General features: G+C 26.8%; 1 protein-coding gene across 1 annotated transcript; it reads right to left on the bottom strand.

Moving 5' to 3' along the window:
* LOC129975138 (protein ERGIC-53-like) lies at positions 1-27,023 on the bottom strand. The gene is made up of 15 exons (XM_056088091.1): positions 26,793-27,023; positions 25,736-25,792; positions 20,143-20,240; positions 19,020-19,127; positions 17,856-17,917; positions 17,178-17,277; positions 16,705-16,828; positions 15,702-15,760; positions 7,892-7,980; positions 7,302-7,365; positions 7,024-7,174; positions 4,772-4,895; positions 3,775-3,949; positions 3,218-3,324; positions 1-1,796 (listed from the first exon to the last, which is right to left on the bottom strand). The coding sequence occupies exons 1-15, from the start codon at positions 26,938-26,940 to the stop codon at positions 1,760-1,762; spliced, it is 1,503 nt and encodes a 500-aa protein (XP_055944066.1). The 5' UTR covers positions 26,941-27,023; the 3' UTR covers positions 1-1,759.

The raw sequence follows: 27,023 nt of genomic DNA, 5'->3' as shown, positions 1-27,023 counted from the left end.
TTTATGTTTCCTTTTTTTTTTTTTTTTTTTGTAATTTTAAATAGCTTAAATTATCTCAAGATCATGCAGCAGTATATATTCTGAACAATAAGAAATAAATGATTTTTTCTGTAAAAGCTTCACATGTTCAAAAAAATAAATACGCTTCAAATAAATGTGCATGCAAAGGATAAAAGGTGATTGGTGAAGAAATGCAGAATTTCTCTGGCAGTCATATCATGAAACATCTACAATGGCTACGCCCCCAACAAGGAATCTACTGAATATATAACACACAGAAACTGCAGCCTTATTTCTAACTTTTACTCAATTTAAATAACATCCAAAACACAAACAATTCCTGTTGCCTTTTAACTAAGGAATTAACCTGATTATAATTTTATGCAAAATCAATTGAGGTCAATCAATTAAGTCCGTAACAAACTTATAAAACATTTAAACAGCATTAGCATAAAGTCACAATACTAAACAACAGAAAAAAAGAAATTTGATATATAGTTAAGCTGTATTTAAGCTGTCAAAAATTTTTAAATGATCAAACAAACCTTAAATACATATACAGCTAACAATCTAAATAATTTGTGAAAAAAAATAGATGAATATTTTTTATTATTCTAAATGTATTGAACACAAAACAGTTTTTCACAAACATTTTAATAAAAACTTACAATATAAAAATTGGTTTTACAATATTTTTAATCAGCCATGTAAACATTTTGAGCTCATTTTCTTTAACTTTCAACAGCCTATATAAAATGATCACAAAGAACCATCCTTGGAAATACTAAAGAAAAACATTTCACAAGAATAGGAAACATTCTGAATCATTATTTTAATAAGATATGTTAAAAAGAGTAGGAAACGCTTAAAAACAGCACAATAAGATTTATCTAGAGATAATTAACTTCCATTTAGTAGCGTTTCACAAAATAGTATTCAGCTGTCTGACATCAAGTAAACATTGATTTATCAAAACAGATTCAACTGTGTAGTACATAACTAAAATAATACACAGACTCAACAAGTATAAGAATCATGCAAAACTGATCTTTTCTTAAATATATGAAACGTTTTCAAAACAAACTTTGGCACAACAATACCAAGAGAATGTTTATAAATGAAATTGCAATTTTATGTAAAATTTTAAGTATATAATCTTAAAAAAAAGGGGGGAGGGAGGCTTCTATGCTATGCTGCATTAAGTATACATAAAATAAAAATAATAAAAGTTAACAGTAGCATATGAGGGGGGGGGGGAAATAAAAGCTCAACTTTTGCTTAAGTCTTTAATTACCAACAATAACACATAAGAAAATTTTGCACAATCAACAATACTGCTTTATCAAAACTTAAAATAAACCCATCTCATGAGCAAATCCATATTAAAATAACAGATCATCAACAAAGGATAATTTATAAAACTACATTTACAATGAAGAAAATGTGCGTAACCAAAGTATCTGATAAAATAATTCAAATTTTTTATCTCATGTATTAAGATCTTTTTAATAGATACATATTATATAAAGACGTTATAACTGTTCAATTTATAAATATTTTCTGAAATTCATAAGGCAGTTAATTTTGTCAAAAGAAACATTTTTCTCTTATTCCAATTCTTTGAAAAATAATTTTATTAAGAACATGGGTTATTAAAGTAATAAAACACTTGTGCTTGAAGTGTCTGAAAGGATGAATAAATGCAGTCCAAACTGCCATGATAATGGAATGTCTTGAAATTCTTTTTACATAAATTTTTCTAATAAAATTTCTTTGCTTGCGATTCTTTGCTGCTCCTAAAAGAGAAATAACTTACTGTAGCAAAATTTATTAAATAAAATTAAAATGCAGCATAAAATAATAATTATAAAAAGGAAAATACATAAAGGTTATCAATATATTCAAAAGAGGCGACACAGATTCTTTCAACAAAATTATTCCAAAATTCATGAATATTTTAGGGTTCAAAGTATCTCTTAAATATGTAGACAAGCCTCAAAACCGTAGAATTAAACAAATATTTCTAAAAGGCATTCAATTTGTTTTTACAATTTAACAAATGTAAAAAAATTAAGTTATATCATTCTTGTTCACTGATATGCATAAAAGAAAAAATTGCCCATTGGTACAGGCAATTGAGTTCTAATAGATTTGAAACTAACTTGAATATATTTACATATGCAAGAGATTGACTATTTCTTAAAAAAAAAAAAAAAAAAAAAAAAAAATCAAAGCAAATTTTTTTACACCAAATAATTTTTTGCATAATTTAATAGCAATTATCCAATCTAAATGAGTTTACATAATCAAATGAATAGAAAACTATTTTTAAAAAAGGTATATCGTTCTAAATGTGCAAGCTTATATTAAGAATCACTAATATTTTTAACTGAAAGAATAACAGGAGCAATTACTGTTTTCATAATTATAAAAATACTTTAAAATTATTTATAGACCATCAGCAGAATAAGTTATTAGTTAATACAGCTGCATTCAAAACAATGATACTTTGCACTTGTATTTCTGTCAGAAACAAACAGGTGTGCTGGTGATAAGAATGTCTTTGTTGATAAAGCAATCTGATAAATTTGAGAAAAACTTCAAACATAGCATTCTGCACATGTTACTTAAAAGCAAATTCCAAAACATGTATTTATTTTCAAAATGGCTACTTAAAAAATCACCTTTTACAATGATTTTTTTTTTTTTAAATTTTTGACAACAATGAATTCTTTCTGTTTCTAATATCTATATAATTTTTTTAAAAAGTAAAAACATAATCTGAACATTAACATAATTTGAATTACATATTACGTAATAGGAATGTATCCGAGAAAGCTTTCACAATTTCAAGCAGTTCATTTAACAACTTTCAGGGGGAAAATATACACTAGTACTATTTTAAGTACAACAAGAAAAACTTAATTCAAGCAAAAAATAACTGCTATGTTATTGTGCAATAAACCAATAAATAAGAGCTTAATTAATCACTGACAAGTTAATTAACAAACTTGAAAATTAATTCAAAATACAAAAATTAGAAGTGTTGTAATGCATTTTATTGAATAGTAACTTTACAAAATATTAATTCAATTTTAGATATATTTTTTAAGAATTTTCAATATAAAACAAAATCAATTCAATTATAATAATTAAGAATTTTTAAAGGAACATTTCTAAAAGGAGAATTTGATAACAAAATCGAACAAATACTTACTGATAAGTAATATAGCCTATAATAATAATTAATTGTAAGCCCATAAATATAAAGAAATATGCTGGCGTGAGACAGCTTACAGGTTGAACAACTGGACAAGGACCACCCTACAAAACAAAAACAAATATTGTAATTACAGAAACATCAGATCAATAAAAAATTTTGATGCAATAAAATTTCATTAAAAAATAATTTCACAATTTGGGTAAAAAAATTTATCCTAAAGATCACATCTATATATAACAAGAAAAGATCTTGGAATGAGATTGCAAAAACATGGATATAAAACAATTGATAACATTCTCATTTATAACCTTATGTATATTTTCAATAATTTTTTAATGCAAAAAATAATTATCCTCTTAATAAGTTAAATAAGAAAATATTATAAAGCTTTCATATATTCATCTGTATCACTTAGGTTTTAAAAAATCACTAAGCCAGAAAAAATCTGATACACCCCTGTATTATTTAAATATCATATTTTGCAACTTCTTTTTTTAAAAATTGTATTCCTCATCCTTATGCATAAATGAGACTTGGAAAAAATAAATCACCTGATTTTTTGCTGCAACTGCAGCTAGATCTCTTTTTACTATGTTCAGAGATTCTTTCACTTCATTAAAAAGTGCATTGGCTTCAAAAGCCAATCCACCTCCAGAAGGCTTGCCTTGATCACTTTGTTTAGCAATTATTTGTCCTGTTCTTTGATGGATGTCAGTAACAAAAGACCTTTAAAAAAAACAATCCACCTATTTTAACAGTTAGATAAAGAAAGTAAATCATAAATTTTGGCAAACATCAAATTTAAAAGATACACACTTTATCAAATACTTTTCAAGAACATTATAAGACATGAGTCACTCTTCAGTCACTCTTAGTCAAAAAACAATTCAATGACTGCATTAGTTTAAGTGGAGATAGAAAATATTTAACTCGCAAAGAAAAAAAAATTAATCTGACATGAAAAAGACTTTTTTGAATTCCAGTTTTTGGAGGAAGGAAATGATTAGTTCAGATAATTTTTTTACATACTAGTGCATATAGTGTACTAGCATATTGGGTGCATTTATCACTTGCATTTTTTTATATATCATTTATAAGATTTATATAACAAATTCAAAATAACAGTTATTACTTTATTTAATATTTTAAAAACATTATAACTAATTCCTATGTTTAGCAGAATTTCACAATTTTTTTTATAAATATCATTTTTAATTAGATAACTGAGATTTTCCTCATAAAATTTCACCTGAAGTTACAATTCTTTTAGTAGATATTTTAAAACACTTCATTATTTACTAAATGAAGAAAAAAATACGCAAGAGCTGACTATTAATTCTAAAAGGAATAAACTCACTTAAAACAGGAAAATGAAAACCCTAACAAATCATACTTCAGCAATTTGAAATTAAATAGTGTATACTGTATTGAAAATAGTTAATTTAGTTAATCTCCTTCAAATACTATTCCACACTGAGCATTACTAGAATAGTAATCAATAGCAAAAAAGAAAAAAATAGTGTAATGGGTAGAAGGGCAAATACATACTTTATGTCTCGAGCAGACTGAACTATTTCTCGCTGGCCTCCAAGGAGAGCTTCGATTTCATGCCTTCCTACACCTCCTCCTGCTGCAACCTGTGGTGGAGGCATTCCCTGACCTTGAGGTATACCTTAACACAGTTTGCAAAGTTTGTTAAAACATAAAAATTATACAATGTTAATTATTTTAACTGCACAACACGTAAGAAATTAATGAGGAAAAAATACTTCCATATCAAATATGGATTTCGAAAATGACAGGAAGCAAATAATAACATGCAATGTCAGATGGTATACGGAAAAAGGAACATTGCAGCCAACATTCATAAAAAACTTTTTTTGTATTTTAAGTATTGAATTTATATTCATATTTAATTTATTTTCTTAACTGCAATAAATAAATGTTATAATAAAAAATATATAAATAATAAATGTTGTAATAAAAAAATATTTTTTACTATAACATACAATTCATTTTCATAGTGAGGCAAAATATATACATACCATACATTTCAAATTATAAGCCATCTTATGTATTTCAAAGTAAAAACTAACTGATTTATTTAGTTTTTTTTTCTTTCCTTTATTTATGTATTGAAAATTTTCTTTTAAATACTAAAAAGTATAAATTAAGAAAAATAATGCAGAGAATATAACATCTGGTCCAATAGCCTTATCAGAACAAACAAATTATAATGAGGCACCTACATTGATTTTTCTTTGATAATTTTGGCTATCTGCTACAAATTACTACTGCTATAAGTAGAAAGATATGAAGTTCACATCATTCTTCTGTAAAGCATAAAAATAAGCTTATCATACCTAGGCAGAGCTTTTAATACCAACTCTGAGACAGAATCCAAATAATTCTATCTTCAAAAGTGAATTAATTTGTAATGCTAGTTTTGTTTAACTATGAATTTAATTTGGTATATTTTTTTTTTACACATTGATAGTAATAAATAATGAGCAAAGAAAAAAGCAAATTAAATGTTTTTCATAAAAATTAATACACAAATGCCAGAAAATTCACATCTAGGTAAAATCGATGTGGATGCTATAGTATTCTTTGTATATAACTATCAAAATTTGCAAATCACAATCTATTTAAAAATTATCATTTGCCCATTTTTGAAATTCATTGAAATTTTTAACATCATGAATGTGTTAAGAATGTCACTAACCAGAATACTAATTTCAACCATAAATGTTATTGTTCAAATTTTTACCTCAAAGATAGCATTTATCAGCTTTGTCTTGAGAATAGAAAATAACAGTTTTAGAACCAAAGTCTCACATAGCAAAACAGTGATATTTTTAAAAATAAGGAAGAGTGTTAAAATATTGTCTTTACAAAGATTTAGAATACTTAAAAAATTTTTAAATCTTATTCTAATCAAAAATTCAAACATTTTAGCATAAGCATAAATAAAATATCATGGAAGTAAAAAAATTGCAAAACCTTTAATATATTTTTCTAAATTTTTACAAGAGCTATTATTCAAAAAAGGATGGATTAAAAAAATAACCTTTCAGTTTTAAAGTACTATAAAATTACTAAACAACCAAAAACTACTTCAGATATCATTCAGATTTCAAAATGTTTGTTAAATTAAAAGCAATTATATATATTAAAAAGGTTTATAAGAAGCAAAAAGCTAGACAAAGCAGTTTTATGATGCAACTAAAAAAGGCCATTCATACAAATATTCCAAGAATGAAGAAGGTAATATAAAAAAAATGTTTTGATAAAATATTATAATATAAAGTTTCAGAAAGTATTTATCATTAATGAATTAGTCCGTAACAAATGCTTCTTAATAAGTAAGAATTGTAGTAAAAATTTCAAATCGGGAATTGTTTAATCGTCTTCAAAATATAAGGTATCTATACAAGAAATTCGAAGAAATAATGCTCAAGAGAAATCCAAATGAAATAGAAGATGACTAAATGTTTAAGATAATCACATGCATTTTTTTTATTACTTGCAGATTTGGGAAAAGGACACAAATTAGATGGTAATAAAATTATACAATATTTATTTAAAAAGTGTAAGATGAAAAATGGACTTATCTTTCCCACTCGATTTCATAAAAGCTTCTTAAGAGAAACTTATAAATTTGGGAAAATAAAAACCTTAACTGCTATGCTTTGTAGGCACAATTTTTCTACAAATGAAAGATAGTTTTTACTCTTGCATGTATAAAACTGAATTGATAAGCATAAATGGCAAGCCATTTTATATCAAAATAGATGTACCTCCAGTCTGAACAGCAGAAAGCATCGATAATGCCCTTTCCTGACGTCCAATCACTTCATCTATCTTTCGGTGCAGACCTCTAAGGATTTCAAAAATGGAACTTTGTCCTTGGAAAATCTGTTGCAACTCACGTTGTTGGGATGTCTCATACTGAAAATTAATATTTAATATGAATTTTACTATCAAACAGAAAAATAAAAAGTTCCAAAATTTATTGCAACTAAAAGATAAGATGCCAATTAAATTTAACTTTGAGAGCACAGAATTCAATACATACTGCATCATCAGGGTTAAATTCCATTTCCCTTCTTTTGGCTTCATCGGGATGTTCCTTTCGATACCTTAAAAAAAAAATATATTTATATATATATTCCGACACGGTTGCAAATGCACTGAAATACTAGACAAGATTTGATAAGTAAAGCTAAAAAGATTTCAAATTTAAAAAATATATGATAATGTTCTTTTTTACTTGACAGTAACAATAAAAATTGGTCCAATGCTTAATTTACAGTAATAACTTTACGAAAAAAAACAACCCGATATTGGATATTTAATTTTTTCCCCATTGCATTAAGTACATTCACATATCTATTCTATTTTTACATTTGAATAAGAATAAATTCTGACAATCTATCCCAATATAAGAAATCAAACATATTTCATGAGATGAGGATATTTTCATTTTCTTATTGCTTCAAATTTCAACACATTTAATAATTCAAATTTCAACACGTAACTAGTGCTTATGGAAACACTTAAATTTTCACATTGTCACTGAAATTTTCAGACAACACCTAATGTAATTTTGACATTTCAAAACCATCTAAAATTACAAAATTAAAATGACAAGGTAGATCCACTTACTCTTCTTTTTGTTTTTCAAGTTTATCCTTATATTCTTCATATTCCTTAGAGAATTTTTCTTTTTCAGCATCTCCAATATTTTGAGATGTCTGTAATATGGGAGGGAAAAAATAGTAATGCAGAAATTTTATTTTAAATAAGAGGCAAAAGTAACATTCTCAAAACAAGATATATCTTTTAGTATGCTAGAAAATTTTAAAAAGCTTTGATTTCTACAGATATGTTTACAACAAATTATTTGGAAGAGTAAAACATTAAGCTGCCTAAGAAACCTATTTGCAAATACAGAGAAAACATATCTGAATATTCAATTTGAAGCATTATTTTCTAATAAAATATTTGAAATAAAAAATAACATTCATACAGTTTAAAAGTATATTAGAAAAAAAAAATTTAAGCCATTTTTGAAAATTTCAGAATTTCTATAAGTTTTTAAAAATTTTATAAATAATATCCATCATGCTTTTAAGAAAAGTCACAACAGACTTCTTGAACAATTAATCAAGCATTATCATCTGAAACCTCTTTACTGTGAGATATAAATAAATATACTTTATGAAAATAAGGAGCATAAATACATATATTAGTATTTATTAAACACAGAATAGCAGTCAAATTTTTTTTTAATGAAAAATCACAAGTTATTGATGAATAAAGTTCAAAGCTACATAAATAAAAGAATTTATTAAAATTAATTATTTATAATAAGAAATTAAAATTCTTAAACAACATACAACAAACAGAAAAGAATGATATCAGATACACTTTAAAGAATGCAAAGTGATCTTATGTAAAGAAGATAATTCTCCTCCTAATTAATTTTAGCGATTAATCTTAAAAGTTTAATATCTTAAAAATTAATGAGTATTGCAATAATCATTATAAAACATGCTAAAAAGATTAAAAATTTACTCGTCTTGCAGTAAGCAGTAAATTTTTTTTTAAAAAAAAGTAAATCCTACAAGAACATTAGAAACCTCTCAAGTTATTGAGTTTAGGAATCATACAAGGTGAAGCATTTCATAAGTGAAGTGTTGACGTTCAGTGGACCATCTATTAGACACAATTTTTTAAAAAATCCACTACTGAACACGTTATACTGAAAATCAAGTAGAAGATAAAATAATGAAGAGGAAAGCAAAGAACAACGATTGATAGTTACAATGGAAAGTTAATGAAAATCAACACATAGTGTTGTTGACCTGATAACCAATGTATTTTTCTAAAGCAGCAATCGAGCTCACTGAAATGCGTTGTTTCCGATCCCAGGTGGTATAGCGCAGCTATACCACTTGCATGAAACCAAAGATCTCTAAAAAGTCCAAAAACAATAGCAGATTCCTTAAAATCTCAAAAATCATAAAATTTAAACATTTAAAGAGTTGTTTGCTGTTTTCTACAGATATTCAGATGGTGACACCAACCGAGACTCTAACCAAAGTAAGAAGGGTGAGCAGGTGGATCTCTCCAAAGTGTACGCGACTCCACCTTTTTGATAGAGGAGATTTCAACATAAGTTAGTATTGCATCACCATGAAATATGTTAGCTGAGGCAGTCTTAGCTCACTGAAATTTTGAATCATTAATAGCATTTTTAATTTATACAAGATAAGGATATGAAATAATGCATGGATGTAATCTAAAACATGATTTTACAAATGGAATTACTTTTACTAAACGAAGTACTACTGCCATTAATTCAAAAACTGAATCTGCATTTACTGAATGTTATCTCTCGACACAATAACATAAAATTCATGATAATGCAACAGCAAATACTATGAATAATTCAGCACTTTAACATCATTATACTATGCAGCAATAAACTGATTTCTCTTTAATATCAAATAATTTAATAATCAGTTAATAAAAATTAATAACTGTCTTTGATCGATATTAATGAGTTTCTGATAAAGAAATTTTATTGAAGCAATTACTATTTTATAATCTATTTTAAATAAAAATTTCAGGCCTAAGGAATTAAAGCAATAAACAAGGTTAAAATCAACTATATTTTTATCAAGGGAGAAAAAAAACTTTCTTCAAGTCTATCAACAATTTATTTTTAAAATATCAATTAAATTTATTAATTACTTATCAATTATTTCTTAATGATTTACTTATATATAGTCTGTATTTAAGAAAAAACTGCTGGATGCTCAGTTTTAAAATATCAAGTGCTTATTTCATTTCAGCATTTGCTGGCAAGTCTTTTCAAATCATTTGTTAATTTTGGAATCACACATATTCATTACTTAGACTTGCCCACAAATAGTTTATTTTAAAAATTTTATAAAGAGGCTGTTAATTTCAATTGTAATGCACATTAAATTGATTAATTTTGGCAAACTTTCATATTGGTTAAGACTTTCAATTTTACCTTTAACATTTAAAAAAAATTTTTTAACCCATTTTGCTTTCATAGTTCAATCACCAGGTAACAATGATTTATGGCTTTTCAAAGGATTTCAAACTAGATCAGGCAACATACTAAGGGTGCAAGTTAAAATTTTTTGCTTTCTTTGCTTGATAATAATGGTAGCAAAGATTGGTTTAATCTCAGTTATTTGAGATTGAACCAATTGCATTTAGTGACATCAGAAGGCTGTAGTATACCAAGAGTTTCTAAATCAGGGAAAACAATACTATTCTCTACCAATAACTAATAAATTTAACCAGTTAACTTCAGAAATTATTTTTAAACAACCTTCACATGATGCAAGTTTGCAGATGGAACTGGATGTTCCAACAATAACATCGACAATAGTAATAAAAAAGTTTTTAAAACTTACAAATATGATGTTTCAACGAACCATAAATCATTAAGGACTTCCATAGTTCATGCATGTTATTTATCTTTTAGCAATATTATTGGGAAAAATCCCAATATACAAATAAAATGTAGGAAAATCCTGATAAACATGTACGGTACCGGAAATACTTGATTCATTGTCAAAAATACTGAATTCATTTTGTAATAAGCATTGTATTGTATAGAAAAATTATTCCTATACAAAAGAATTTAACCAAATTATTTAAATTTATTGCAGGTTTACCGGTATTTTTTTTTATTTTTAAATACTATTAAATGATATTTTCACTATTCTAACACAAATATTGAGTTTTTATATCAAATGGTATTTTTTTTTTTTTTTTTTTTTTTTTTACACATGTACACACACTAACCATACTCAAATGAAGATTGGATTGATGTGCATATATACTGGATGCAATTAATTGGTTAAACCATGCACTGGTCAAAAAGCATTCACAGTGGATAGAAGAAACGAAACAGAAAAGTGATTGGCACTTTTCACTTTCAAAAAATCCCTTTTTTCATTAACATTTCACCAGCAGCAATTATAAAGAATAGGGAAAAATGGCTTGCTTGCTGACTGGATCACCACAAAATGTGAACAATCTAGGAAGACATTCACTATTAGAACAAATAGTTAAATGTATAGTGCATACTTTAAATAAAGCATCTGTTGCCTTTTCCTTAAGGAACAACTGTTTTCTTTAAGAACTATTTAGAATTATTAACACCTATTCATTGATTAAAATTCATTCAAATGATTCTACTCCAGACAAGAGAATGTGTAATCCATCTTTTGTGAAAATCGATTCCTAAATGTTTTCCTAAAAGCGGAGCAAGAAATTCCAAGAGCATCAATCATTAAAATTAGTTCGAAATGAAGGACTAATCAGTAGGGTGAAACAAAAATGGCCTTAAATTTTTTTTCTCTATTTTTGTTTGAGAATAGTGGGGAAAGTTGCCTTTTAGGTCCATAAAGAATAATTGAACATTTGGTTGAAATATTGCAACATCTTGAGGTGCCGCAAAAAGTTTGAAATTAAAAAGTAACAAATTTTAAAATGCGCCTTTAAATTTATTTTTCCCAGTTTCAGTTTTGTAATAGAAACAAAAAGGTGCCTTTTGGGTTTAAAAAAAAAAATAAAAAATTTGGTTGCAATACTATAGCATCTTAAGGTGCCGCAAAAAACTTAAAGTTTATAAAAAATTGAAAAATTACAAACTTTGATAAAAAGAATTATGAATTTTTTGTGGATATGATGTTACAAAAGATTTAAAATACGTATATAAGCACTACAACTTGAAAAATTCTTTATTGTAAAATATAATATTAAAAAATATATATATATTGAATGTTAAATTTTGTATTTTACTTTTATATCCTTAATGATTACAAATGCTACAGTTCAAAACCTTTTCTACTTCATTGCCACATTAACCCTTTAAAGGGCCATTTTTTTTCAGTCATATTATGTTAAAATATTTTTAGGCTTGAAATTAGAATAAGAAAAAGGATTCATTTAGCTTATTAGATCAATTTAATTTGATTAATTAATATGGTTAATTAATTAAGTGACAAACCAAGACGCATCATTTTGTGTGAGATAAAGAACTGTTTTTTTTTAAAAATTTGTCAGAACTTATGCCAATCTACATAATTTCATACAAAGATTGATAAATTTGGCAGGAAGAATACTTTCCATGGCCTTAGAAAGGGTTAAACTGTTTTTTGTATTAAATTTTGACATATTCACACATGAGTCGATTTTTGCTCTTAGTATCTTTCTGTTGCAACTGAACCACAGACATTTTGGGTCAATTCAGCCACTAGTTTTACAGCTTTTTCCACAGATTGCATGTGACAAGGAAGCCAGAGAAAGTCAATAACCGAGTTCACTATATTATTTGGTTCAACTTCAGATGCCAACAGTATAAAGTTTTCGAGAGAGAGTCACTGGAAACATGTTTTAACAAGGGGGGCTCAGTTGCATCATTTTCAGACCCTGATATCATTTCCGTGTAATCCTTTGCATTAAAGTTTATATTTGGAACTTTGAATTTCTTAACTATATCTCTACTTTCTGCTCTTGCTTTTAAAACACATTGTAAACCAAGTTAACTTTGAATTTTAAGTTCATCACTTAGATTGGATAAAAGGATATTTTCTGGAGCAGTAAAGTACCTATTTCTTTGAATAATCGGTATCTATAACATTTTTGAGATCACCCAAGATATAGTGTGAATATGAGAAGATTAAACAGATGTTTGTAAACCATACATACACGATGGTTTTAACTTAATATTAAACTACACAGGCACATACACTTTCACAATGTACTCAGCCAGAATCTTAAAATTTTCAATTGCCACATACAATCGAAGCAAGTGATTGGTTAATATCAAACACCTGGAGTGAGCAAGTTTTCCAGGGTTTCTTAAAGATAAATCTAGTGAGCATTTTTCACTTGATATAGCGATACACATATCCAATAAATATTTTTGATACATACTTAAATCTTTTTTTTCTCCCAGAAGAGCAAGGTTATTTTTAATCGGCAAGAAGGTAACCACAGGCACACTAGCACAGTTTTCTGGCTGCTGACCTATTTCGCCTTTAAACTCATTGGGTCCTTTCGTTTTATCATCCAAATGACAAAAAGATGTCGCAATGGTAGCTCATTGCAATGGAACAAACAGATTAACCATTGTAAAGGTCTTCCTATTTCTTTTTCCATCAAAGAAATCACACCATTATTATACCCATTGTTTACAACGGTTCCATCACACCCAACAGCAGTAAAGTTCAAAAGTTGTCTGTTGTGTTCTCTATCTAAGAAATTCCAGTATACTGTCTGTTATGTCTTTTTAGATGCCAGACTTAAGTGTTACATGGCCTAAAAACTTTGAGTTTGGTTACTCTATTAGTGAAAAGTGCACTTCTGAAATAACCGTTTTATACAACTTACTATCACTCTTTTTCTTGAACAATTACTATGTCTTTCTGCCATCAAAAAGCAATCCTCTATTTTCGGTTATCTGAATATAACGATTGTCTTTAATGAGAACTCTTCAATTTGTTGATCTTGCTCTTCCAATTTTAGTCCTATTATATGGGTTTTGCCTTTTGTGATTACACCCAATTCCTGTAAAGCACCACTAGCTACAGCTGCAGCAACTATCTGATATGGTCAGCAATGGAAGTTAAAGATGGCAATTTAATATGCATTTAAGTGCTTTTCGCTTCGTTCAGTTTCGAAGGGTCTGGTAGTTTTATCTCTTCTCGTCTATTTGACGGATCTGGTTGGTCTGTCTCTTCTTGTACATGCTCTCTTAAAGAATACTGTTGTTCTTCAGCTCCATCAATAATCATTTCTGATACACTAGTATTTTTTGCCCGTTCTTGATTAAACTTAACTATTCTCTGTAGTTGTTTACTTTTTCTTCCTCATCTCTTCCGCAAAGTGCTTGTGGTAGCTACATCAATGTTACCTATAACTATTTTCCTGATAGAGCATTGATCGTTTAGAAACTCTTGTTCCATAACCGGTACTTTGTTTTCTTTTATGCAAGTGCATATATTGTAATTTACACATTTACAGGCAGCAATATTAAATAAACGTTTAGCTTCTTCTCTAAATTTTCTGAGGTTGGAATCAAACTTATTTGAACCTTCTCTGCTTTTAGACTTTAATAAATTCCTGTATTTAGCATGATAAGGTTTTATCATTTGTAAAATTCTTTTGCTAAAAATAACAGGAATAGAAGCCTTTGACCATATTTGTTCCATTTTGAAAACTAAAGTGTCACATATTTCACTTATAAAATGATCCTTTTCTGAAGCAATTTTGAGGTTATATCTAATATAACAATAGCATATCATAACAGATTCATAAGTAGGTAGTTCAACTTCAAGCAAATCACTAAATTTCCCAAAAATAGGGTATTCCGATATTTGTCTTGTCTTCACTAACTTAACTTGAGCCATTTTTACTAACTACAAAGTACACAAGCGCATAAATTCCCAAATCAGTTACGTTAATCATTACACAACAGACGGAGCGAAGACTCAAACTCAACTGAACTCAGTACCAGCTCTGATCTCGTCACCAAACACAAACATGACTCTGCTTCCCCCCAATAACATCTACTTCAGTGATGACTCAACTTCCTGGATGCCATACCATTGCAAGATAAATTTTTTTTAAATACTTCTATTTATATTATAACACCTATTTAAAATTTTTTATTTCTTAATCAAGGCTTGCAACATCTTTAAAAAGTTGCAAAAAGTGCGTTTTTATGAAAATTTAGCATCCTTGTGGCAGCACAAGATGTATTCTAATATTTTTTATTTGTCTTATGTATACCAAAAGACATTTTTGCTACATTACAAATTAAAAATCAAAAATTGATTATTTCATTAAAAAAAACCCATTTAAAATGTTTATAATTTATTTTATCTACACCAAAAGGAAACTTTTCCACGCTATTCCAAATTAAAAAAAAATCAAAAGTCCATTTTTTCGTTTCACCCTACTGATCAGTTTTCTATTTTAAATCTGATAACATGAAATGATGCACTGACCACACTAATTGATTTTTTTTTTTTTTGTATATATTTGAGTACACTTATTTGGAACTAGAAGTTTTTGATAGTATAAAAAAATGATAATATAAACTGTATTCACATTAAGTAACATTGATTATAAATGCATTACATTTGCAATATTTCTTACTATTATTTATATAGATTTACATGACTGCAGATGAACAATAAAAAAGCTTTCCAATTCCTAAATAAGAACTAAAAATTTTTCATGGTTAACTACCACACCAATACTTATATCATCAGTACATAGCCATATAATACTTACAGTATTATCTTTTTTTAAACATAAATTGCAGTTTATTAAAATGAGTATTATGATCAGATAATTCTTTCTTGGTGTAGATTTCCTTTAATCAAAATAGGCAATACTAAAAAATTTTACTTACTGGTTGTGTACCAGGTGGGTACAGACTATATGTTAGGAACTTTAAAGCATCATGATCATCTAAAATCAAAATAAATATTCTATCAATATTGTCAGGAAATTAAGATCAGATTAAAAAAGTGCTAAAACAAATGAGCTACATTAAGATACAAAATAAATATTTCAATGTAAAATGCAATTTTATATCTCTCAATAAAAAATTTAAAAAACAGCTTCATTGGTTAATGTAACCTTGACTAACAGCACTAAAATACTAATTAGCCAAAGCCAAATAAAATAAAGAATCAATTTTTACATATTTCTGTAAGAGTGTGTGTTTATAAATATAGCTAAAAAAAGTTTAATAATACAGAGGGGGAAAAAATCCAATTACATAGATTTTTTACATTTGGAAAATTAAACATAGATCTCAGAAATCTATTGTTCTGTACAAGTTTGAGAACATCGTGAATCTCTGATAGGGATTAACATGCAAAAGGTACAAAATATTAAAGATTGGAAAGGGACGATACTTAAAAGTAAATATTGCACTAATAAATATCTAACATTTCAGATATTTAAAGAACATTCAAATGGATACAGAAAAACTAGGACCAGGATAAAACTACATAGTAGTGAAAATAAGATTCTAAACAAGATATTATAAAAAAGTTCACAGTTTGTATATATTATTTCATTGGTTAATTATACAGTCAAATAAGAAGCAATAATTGAAATAAAAAAATTACAAATGTTTGTAGATAGCACAATGAAATATACTATAAAAGAAAAAAAAATTCTAACACTTCCCATATCCTGATTTAAATGAATATATCAAAAGAACAGAATTTCTAACTGGTGTCCAGAGAGCAGAATGTTAAAGAACAATTTAAGGCAATTACAAGAATACTGTTAATATAATACAATTAAAATAGTGTTCTGATTTATCAACAATTAAAACTGAATTGAAAAGCATAATTTTTAATTAAAAAATAAGCAAGACAAGCAATTAAATGAAGATATACCAGCAAGTCCACCAGTAGCAGCTGAAAGTCCGAAGTATCCATGCTGTGGCAGGTAAACATTTTCTGCTCTGACACATAGCTCAAAATCTTCATCATTATTCGAATTTCCATTATGAAAAAGTATCTGAAAATTGAAAGTTTAATTTGAAATGCATAACATTTTAAATTAAAAGAATGAAAGCATGTTGGCTAATTTATCAGGAACTATATATCAGAAAAGTAGACTTGTGTAATGATAAATTAGCTTTCAATTTAGCCACAACATTTAATTTAAATAAAAAATAAAATACAAATAAGAAATGTTTGTATAAAATGTTTCAGCTTTTTCAATATAGTCAAATTAAATTCATTTAATCTGAAATGAATTTTTAATAAAAGTTCAGAGTATTAAAATAATACTTTAATCAGATAACTTATTATATATTTTTACATTCTATTGGATTATTTCAGAAATTTTATAAGTTAATACTTACAGTTAGCACATTTTTATAATATTCAATTTTAGCTCGAACTGGGAAGGGCTTATTACGAAAATCACGCTGACAGCCAGCTAATTGTTGAGCAACACCATCACTATAAAATTTTATATGCATCAATATATTAAATTTTTTTACAACTAATAAAATTTAATTCCATTAAAAATGAAATCTATAACATAAATCTTCAGCTTAAACATAAAAATAAACATAGTTGTATAAAGGATGTCAAATTTACTAACCAGTTCAAAATATCTTTATTAAAAATAAAGTGATTTTAAATGTAAAATTCTGATAACTGAATGCAATTAAAAATATTTATAAAAATTGATTTGGAATAATAAATTATACTAAAATTAACTATCTAAACCAAAAATTAATTTCCTCTTGAACTCTTCTTAAAACTTCAAAGCATAAAATTTTCACACAAATAAATTTTGATAAAGAATTCAGGTAAAAAATTAAAGACAAAGATATTAGCCATTTTTAACTAAATACTCTATTTTATTATAAATTAACTTTTAAACAGAAAAAATACATAGTTTGATTAAACAGTTTTTTGTTAAAAAGATTTTATTAATAGGATTTTAATTGTATCGATACACACATATAAACATGAAATGTTTGCTTTTGAAATATAAATTGCACAGAAAGGGTGAAATAAATAATTTGTACCTTTGATGATCAAATGTTTTAGATCCATCATTATACATAGCCATAATATAAGGATTATTCCCCTAAAAACAAAGCCACAAAATTTTATTTACATAGATATTTGCATATGTTGTTAGACAAGAAATTCCAAAATTATTCAATATAAAATGATAAAACAAACATTTTTTTTATGTGTGTATGTTGATTATAAAGCAAGTTTTTTTTTTTTTTTTTTTTTTTTTTGTGTGTGTGTGTGTGTGTGTATGTATGTTAATGTCTTGAAGTCTATTTCTTAATAAAAATTTCAGCTAGTAATTATTTTTAACGATATTAAACTATTTTCATATAATTAATATATAAAAATAAGGAATCAGCATTATTAACATCAATATTAATTAGAAAATAAATGTAATGTGACAACACTTAAAATGGGGATGATTTGCAGCATACAAAATTTACATCAGCTCTTTTTCACAGCCATCTAGTTTCTCAAATTTAAATCAGTATTATAATATTTTTATATATTTCATTCTAAATAAGTTCCAATAATATATTTTCCATATATAAAATATTACATTTACGTAATAAATACATAACTGTTTCAATTCTTCTATAAAATCTCAAAAAGTGCAATAATCTTAGTGTGAAGTTGTCTATGGGGGGGGGGGAGTATAGCAGGATATACACCATGAAGCTATAAAATTTCTCTACCCATTAATTTAAAGACCCTCATCATCAAAAAAGTACATTTTAGATTTAAAGATGTCAATGAAAATGAGAACATTTTTTTAAAAATTAGCTAACAAACAATCTACATAACAAAAACGCCTTTAATGAACTGCACTTGAAGAATAATTCCATTCAGAGATGAATAAGTTTTTAACCCACTTTTCTAAATTTTAAGAAAATTCTTTGTTGCATGTAAAGAGGGAATAGGATGTTATCATCAATAAAAATTTAAGATAATGAAAAATTTTATTGAATTTTTTTGAAGAAATATGTAGATACCCTATATCTGTTAAAAGAATTTGAAGAATTTAAAGAAAATTCTAATAAACAAATATGTAATATTTTCCTTTAATTAAGTCAATTTTTATATACATTAATTAGACAAAAATTCTTGAAAATACATATTCTTCAATAAATTTGTAAATACAAAATATAAATAATATATATTTTACTTACTCTGTTGTCATTATCAAATGAATCAAAGAAAACACCCAATCCCACCCAATGGTCATTGCTTCCAAATACAGGACCTTCCACTCCTTTGTTCTCAGTATACCAAAAAGCCTGAAAAGAAAAATAATAATCAAATTGAAAACTTTTTTCCTAAAAATATTTCATAAAGATTTTATAACTTTGCAATTTAAAAACATAACTTTAAAAAATAAAATAGGGTTTCATTCGAATATTAAATAGGATTTAATTGTTTGTAAAATTAATATTTTATATCCTATAAACAACATAAAAGGAAATAACAAATAATGCAAGTTACAACAGTTAATTTTTAATTAACTTGCAGGGGTCCTCAGTTCCATAAGCAGCCAAACTGTTTTTATTTTTTAACACTCAGTTTAAAATTTTAGTCTCTTGCAAATTTTTTGAATTTTTTTTTCTTTCTTTCCTTTTATGTTAAAATTTCCTGCGATTTTAAACGTTTGACTGCATATCAAAAATTCATCTGCTTCAAAATCTTATTTCTAGGAGTGTAAATTATTCAATCAAAATAATTTAATAATAATTTTACATCCTGGATCGTATCCACAACAAAGGTCAAGTGTATAAATTTGGGAGTCGTAGACACATTGACAAGGAATGTTCAAAACCAGTGAACAAAAATAATTATAAAAGGAAATTTTAAATTTAAAATATACATTCCACATTTCAAAGTATACACATGTTAAATTCCTTTCAGTTTATCATAAAGTAATTATAATTTTTCAACTAAAATAATTTATGGATAGATAAAATTTAAGAAAGGTTATATAAACATATTGGCATGAGTACAAGAAAGTTTGATAATCATACAATCATCACAAATTTACAAAATCAACAAAAAGGATAGATTTCTATTTTATAGTTGATGAAGAATCTTTAAATTTTCTAATTAAAGATAACAGCCAAATGAAAAATGATTATCCAAGTAAAAAATAAGGATTTAAAAATATTTTCATAAGCTAACAATCAAAATTATATCTAAATTAATACTTATAATAGACCAGGATTTTAAAAAGAAATTTTATATTTAAAAAACATCAAAGTGATATTCTAATTAAAATATGGAATGAAGAATAATAAAACTTACGAAACCGTCTGCTCCGAGCCTTCCTCGTCCATTTACGCGAAAAACTACTTCTACCTGCCACCAATCAAAATTAGTTTTGTTTTTGGTCCATATGGAACCTATATACAAAATTATTAAATATCAATAAGATATATGTGTTTATTATATAACTTATAATAAAGATATACGTGTTAATGCGAGTTCCACAGACAAACCATTTGACTTAAAGTAGCAAATTTGACACAGATATAATTGAGGGTACAAATGTGCATTTCACTGGGTTTTTTATTTAACTTTAATTACAGTTATAATTATAAGTCAGTTACATCTTAATATTTTTTCACAATAATGTCCAAAAAATATTTCTGCTCAAAAATGATTTTTTTACACTATTTTATAGATGATTTGAAAGTTACCAATAAAAAAAAGTTGATATGTATAGTCATGGTGGAAAAAATGCCAATCAGTTTTATACTAGGTTCATTTAATCGCACAAGAGTGTCTCACAAAATGAATTCTTAAAAAATTTACACTTCAAAAGTTTTCCAAGGAGCAATCTAGATACCGAAATAAGGACAAATTAAAAAATTTCTAAGAGCAACACCCATTTTTCTTATCAAATTATAAGACTGCAACAAAAGTTCATCCGTCTAAGTTTATTTGTTCAAAATTATGAGCTAATAACATTTTAACCTTCCTATATTAAAATGTAATTTTAGACTTCTATTCATATCATATATATGTAATGATATTTTAAACTTTAATTTCAACTTAATTAATTTCCAAGTTTTTATCTTAATTTAGCCCATAGTAACTTCATTCTAAAAATATTCTCTTATTTCGTGATCCAATTCCACTTTCTCTACTTAATTAATTCAAGATAAGCTTTATAAAACTGCTGAATCGGCTAAACGCCGATATTTTCACACGCTCGGCGTGAAGGGGTAAAAAATGTCCAGTAAGCACATTCTTTCTTAAAAGATCCCTGTGCTTCCCTTACATGTGATTGACATGCGTTAGAAAAAGAAATATTTTCTCTGTCAAAATCTAAGGTTATATAAGGCGAGGGATAATTTATTTCGGCCCTTCTTCCCTACTTCTGCTTTTGCAACGCTTTGTGGTGGACGCGCAATGTCCGCGTCTTTGCTTGTAAATAATTATGCTTTCCTGATGGATTAAAAAGAATTTAAAAAGATAAAAAGTCTCTTCACTGTCATCAAAATTACACCATGCTTCACATAAAATAATGTTTCATATTAAAAAGCCGACAGGATTCGAATTTGTTACACACACACATATACATACATACATACATACATACATACACTCACAGAAGTCAACACATTTTTTTGTTATGAAAATATAAGATATTCTCCATATTTTTAGCTTGTAAAAAATATTCAAAATTAGAGTTTCTATATTTTTAAATAGCAACATATAAATTTGAGCATAAAACAAAACCCATTTTATAAGAACATACAAAATTTCAACCCTTTCCAATAAGAAGTTTTGCTTTTTGCATATATTTAGGGATGCATTCACAAATTTTCAAACATTGATAGCATTTTATTTGGTGTCCACATTACCAATGCATTCCTTAAATCAAATATTTTCCAGTTGCTGCATTGTAAAAATATAAAATATTAAATCAAATCAAAGTTAACAAATTACTGAAAAATGAGAATTTTATTTCCAAATAAATATTTAGAAGATAGTAACTATTTCATTTTACAAACATACTGATCAAATTATTCCCTTTTATAATTTATGTAAACGGATATTTTGTAACAAGAAAAGCAATTTCTATTTAAAGCTATAGATATTTATTTATGTGCTCAATATTTCTTACAAAATTCTTAAGTTTCCTAAAATTAATTTATCATAATCATTATAATGCTGTATATAAACATAAATGGAGTTAACAAAATTCAGAAATCAAAATGTTATAAGATAAACCATTTTGTATTAATCACTTAATGCAAAATACATTTTTTTCCCTATACAAGTGGAGGTGAAGAATTCCATGTTTCATAACAAGCAATTAATGATTCACAAAGCACTGATTAATATTTTAGTTCTCTACTATTTAAATAAGAGAAAAGCAGATCAAATAAAATTTTAAAACAAGTTTCAATTCACTTGAATGTTAAATAAATGAATTTCTTGGAAAATAAAAAGTTTTGCAAGTGTTTTCCCCCCCTCCCTTGATATGCAAAAATATTTTATGATAAATTCACAAAACTCTGAATAAAATTCATTTTGTAGCTATTCTTCTTCTCAATGTTTGATATTTACAAAGAAGAGATTGTAAGCATTTTTTAAATAAAATATTTGCCACCATTTTTTATTTGCTTACATTTATATGAATAATCACTAGTTGACAAATAATTCTACTTACGTGCATTGAAGTGCTGTTCTTATATTCTTTTAAAGAGAATTTTAAACTTTTAAGGATAAATTTAAGAATTTCTATATGATCTAAATTATAAATTATTCTGTTCTGGATAAATTACATTCTGATATATTACAATTTGTAACTTTTTTTTTCTCTAATCAAATGTAATTAATCCCAGTATAAACTTATTAGAATGGCTACTCTTTTTTTACTCTATGCAGCATACTACCTTTTAAATTTTAAACTCAAATTAAAAAGTTGTAGATGGTTTATTTAAGCCTAAAGGAGTAAGCAAGTAAAATTTTGTGAAAATTTTACTAATTGTTTAGATTCTGTGGGTGTTCACAATAACCAACAGAATCCAAAAATTACAGGTGTACACATCTACAGAAAAATTACCCATATATATTTAAATAAGAAAGCAACCCCTTAACAGAATATGTCAAATATCTCCTGATGTAACTATAATATATTAACTAAAATGTTTATTCTGGAAATTTTTTCCCCACAGGGAAATCTATTCATAACTTTTTAAAAAGTTGCCACAAGAAATTTCAAAGTTTGTACAATTTAAAATATGCAACAATGCCCTACTAATATTTTAGACATATCTTTTAGTATACATTACTAGCCTTAAAATTGTATTTTAAGTTTTTATACACAGGGATCGACAGCTGAATAAAACAGGATGGCTCCTTTTTTCTTTCCCCACAGATGTATAATGAATAGAATATATGCAAGAGTATTAAAATAATTTTAATGCCTGGCAATTTGACGGAGTCAAGGACATACAGTTTTATCCAAATTATTTGACTAAAATAAAATATAACCAATATCTCTAAGGAACCAGCCAGTCGCCACAGGCAATTAGTGACAATTAAAATCTTTTGAATTGGAGAATTATGTATCTACAAGACAAATAGTTAATACTTGGGGAATGAAACAAATTTATTTGATCATTAACTACTACTACTACTACTATACAACTGCAGAATACATTACAATAAAAATCCTTATTTCTTATAATTTAATAAATTCTGAATGGTTAATCAGACAATCTTCAATCAACTTCCCCTTTTAATAATAAATTCCAACTTCTGAAGCGAATTCTTCCTAGGCAGCTGTGATAGTTGAAAAGTTTCAATTTCTATCAATATTTTACAAATTCTTCAAATATGACATATTAAAAACCAATAATTTTTCCTCTCTACTCTTTTATGACTCTTCAATTACTATTACAGGGGTGTTTGTGGGACCCCAAAAAATCCCCTGAAACTTTTACAAACTGTATACCGGCATTTTGGAGTTTCAAGAAGAGGGGGGGGGGGAGAAATGAAAAATTACAATTATGAAGTATTGAATGACCTAATTATAAAAGTTCAATGAATTACTTTTTTTGCAAAATTAATAACCATAAATTTTCAAACATATAAACTACTACATTTTATGCAAATATTTAAATTACCTGAATTAAGTCTTTAAAAAAAATTATCTAATTTCTGCTGCTTTTTTTTTTTTTATTTTCTGATGTTTGTGGGCTTGTCTTTCTTTTGTGGTGAACTTCATAATTGCAGGAAGGTTGACTTTTATTTTCCTCATTTACAGTTGAAGAAATTTGCATAGAAGAAGCATATGCAGAGGTAGAAGCAGTTTGCTTTTCTGCTAATGTAGAAGGTTTTTCAGAGACTTTTATAGGCGACTCATCTGAAATACATGTTTTTAAGTCCTCTTGATATGTTTTCCAACTTCTGTTCATATTCAGTAAGAGATCTTTGTGAATTGGATCAGTCATTGGATTTTTTTAGCCATATTTTTCACATGAGGTTTCTTTAGAAGCCATTAAATCATATTTAATAGTCTGCACTGCATCTAGGGAATCAATCTTAAGAGAGGTTCTATAGTCAGTGACAAGTGTATCCATTAAGTTGAATGCACTTTCCACTAATGGGCCATGGAAGCAGCTAAGGCAGGCTTTGACCAATTTAGCCAATGTAGGATACTTATAATCATTTGTGAAATCATCTTTTAAATTAAAAACTTTAGACCAATATTTATCAATTGTATACTTGACTTGATTTCCACTTTCATCAGATGTGTAGAGCATTTCTTTGGCAATATCAATATCACTCTGGTATAACCTTATTTCAGCTTCTACTTTTGACTTTTCATTATCACTAAAAATATGGGACATAAAAGATGATAATTTTTCAAAAGCTAATATTGTACTGGTTTTACCTCTTAGCTCTGGATCTAATGCTGTAAAACTAATTAGATATGAATTTTTAAGGGGTAATTTCTGTTTCATATGCTGAAATTTCAAAGTGAAATTCTCTTGAGTACATAAATAAAAAAATATTTCAATAAGCGAAACGAAAAATTTACACGTGCATCAATAAATGAAACGAAAATTTTACACAGCGGAGAAAAAAAAATTGCGAAGCGATCAATGACAAATAGCTAATACGGCGAAAAATCCCCCTTCTCTACTTATTGGCGCCACGCCAGGAGAGATAAGACCTTTGAACACAGAGTCACGTTATCGCACATCTGGTCGAACGAAGTCTCTCCCTTTTTTTTCTGCCACGCCTACTTGCCGAAAAGAATCCAGAAGAGAATGTCCGAGAACCGGGGGAACGAGTCATAACTCGCAATAAGGAAAGAACAAAAAAGAAGTTTTTTCGACCTTTTCACGCATTATCACTGCCTTTGGAGAAAGAGAGGAAAAGTTTTCACCACACACACTGACCTTGCGTTTTCTGCTTTCAAAGCAAACAAAATTACCCAGATCAAAATAAATAATTCATTATTATTCCTACTTCCTTTTGAACGACGATCCCCGGAATTTCCGGGTATCGAAGTTCAAAATCCCCGGAATTCCGGGGTTTCCCCGGAGCACAAACACCCCTGCTATTAATATTAAAAAATAAATTTTCAATTTCCTGAAAAAAAAAAAAAAGTAGAAAAAGCTTTCAATCTATTTTTGTTGAAAGATTTCAATTTGTAATTAGTAGTATTTTAAGAATTACCAAGACTTTCCTTATTGTCATTTTAAAATTTTCTATGGTTATAAATTCAAATATTTTGAAAATCTTTCAAAATATACCAAATGTTAAAAAAAATACTGAATTCTTAAATTCAATAACTATACAATAATTTAAGATATAAATATTTTTAAAAAGCTAATCAGCAAAATAACAGCAGATTAAACAAAATTCTCACCTTTTTTGCTACGGAGAGAAGGTGTGATTCTGACCATCTCTTCGCTGGCAATAGCATCTTAAATATAAAAATTTAAAGACTTTAATAAATTTACAAAATATGGTAGATGTTAATTAAAAAAATATTAGATATACACAATTCTGAAATAAGAATTTCCAAAGAAAGAGGTACCGTAAAATCCTTATACAATTTTGAAACGACTTCTAATAAAATAATAATCTATAAAGCAAAAATTTAAAGTATCAAAGAATTAAAAGACATGAAATACACTACACTTTATGATAAATTCAAGGCATAATTTATCAACAGATAAATTGATATTTCAAAGAAATTTATTGTAATTTTTTTTAATCAAAGGTGAACAAAGAGGATTTGAAAATGATAACTCAAAAGAATTTAAAATATTATTTAAAAATACTAATTAACAGACTTTAAAAGTAAATTGTATAAAACAGTTCGTTTAATGCAACTAAAGTGTAGATTTAGCAATGGTGGAAATTTAAAAAAAAATTTACATTTAGTAATCCTCTCTCATCTATATCTGATTAAATTAAATACATTCATCCAATTACAATCAAAGTTATTACAAATAATGTTTATAACTAATTAGAAATTAAAAACTTATTAACAGTAAAACTAAATGAAATTTACATCAAAAGTAAATATTTTCACTTAAAAGAATATTTTGATCAAGATGTCAGCATGAAACTTCCAAGTTTTCTTTAAGTAGAAACGCTTGAATGGCAAATAATATAAATATTAAACTGCAATTAAAAAATAAACATTTCTTCACTCTGCCAATCTTGAAAATAGCGAAAAATTGCAAATAGCAGGGCCCAATGTAAACTTATAACATATGGATTTCAACAAAAATTTAACACTTAACAATAATTCATAGGTTATACACATTAAATAAAATTATCATATTAATGAAGTATAGAATTAATTTAATTCAAGAAAACAATTTTTTAGATAAAATAAAAGAACTAATAGATTTAAAGGCCACGTGTACGAATATACGGGTCATTACATATAATCATGATTCAATATTACTTACTTCCAAAATGTTCCCAAAACGGCACAGTTCCATCCTTTTGAGCCAAATATGGTCCTTTAAAACTATATTTATACTCAAACTTTGAATGAGGAAGTTCGCATAAAACCATATATATTTGAAAGCATATTAGCAAAAATATGTACAGCATTTTGACAGCATGAAATGCACCGGAAAGATGCCGAAGGCCGCAATTGAGCTGGTCGCAGTTTCTGTAAGTTAAAAACCAAACTA

This window comes from Argiope bruennichi, chromosome 7 (genome assembly GCF_947563725.1).
Source record: "Argiope bruennichi chromosome 7, qqArgBrue1.1, whole genome shotgun sequence".
NCBI classification, from domain to species: domain Eukaryota; kingdom Metazoa; phylum Arthropoda; class Arachnida; order Araneae; family Araneidae; genus Argiope; species Argiope bruennichi.
This window is presented reverse-complemented; position numbering and strand designations above follow the sequence as displayed.

Excerpts from the sequence above, each read along its gene's own strand:
- LOC129975138 (XM_056088091.1), bottom strand. The coding sequence starts at position 26,940 with ATGCTGTACATATTTTTGCTAATATGCTTTCAAATATATATGGTTTTA. Across the intron at positions 16,829-17,177 it reads ATTATAAAAATGTGCTAACT|ATACTTTTTCATAATGGAAA; the intron begins GTAAGTATTAAC and ends TTCAATTTTCAG. Across the intron at positions 3,325-3,774 it reads CAGTTGCAGCAAAAAATCAG|GGTGGTCCTTGTCCAGTTGT; the intron begins GTGATTTATTTT and ends TTTGTTTTGTAG.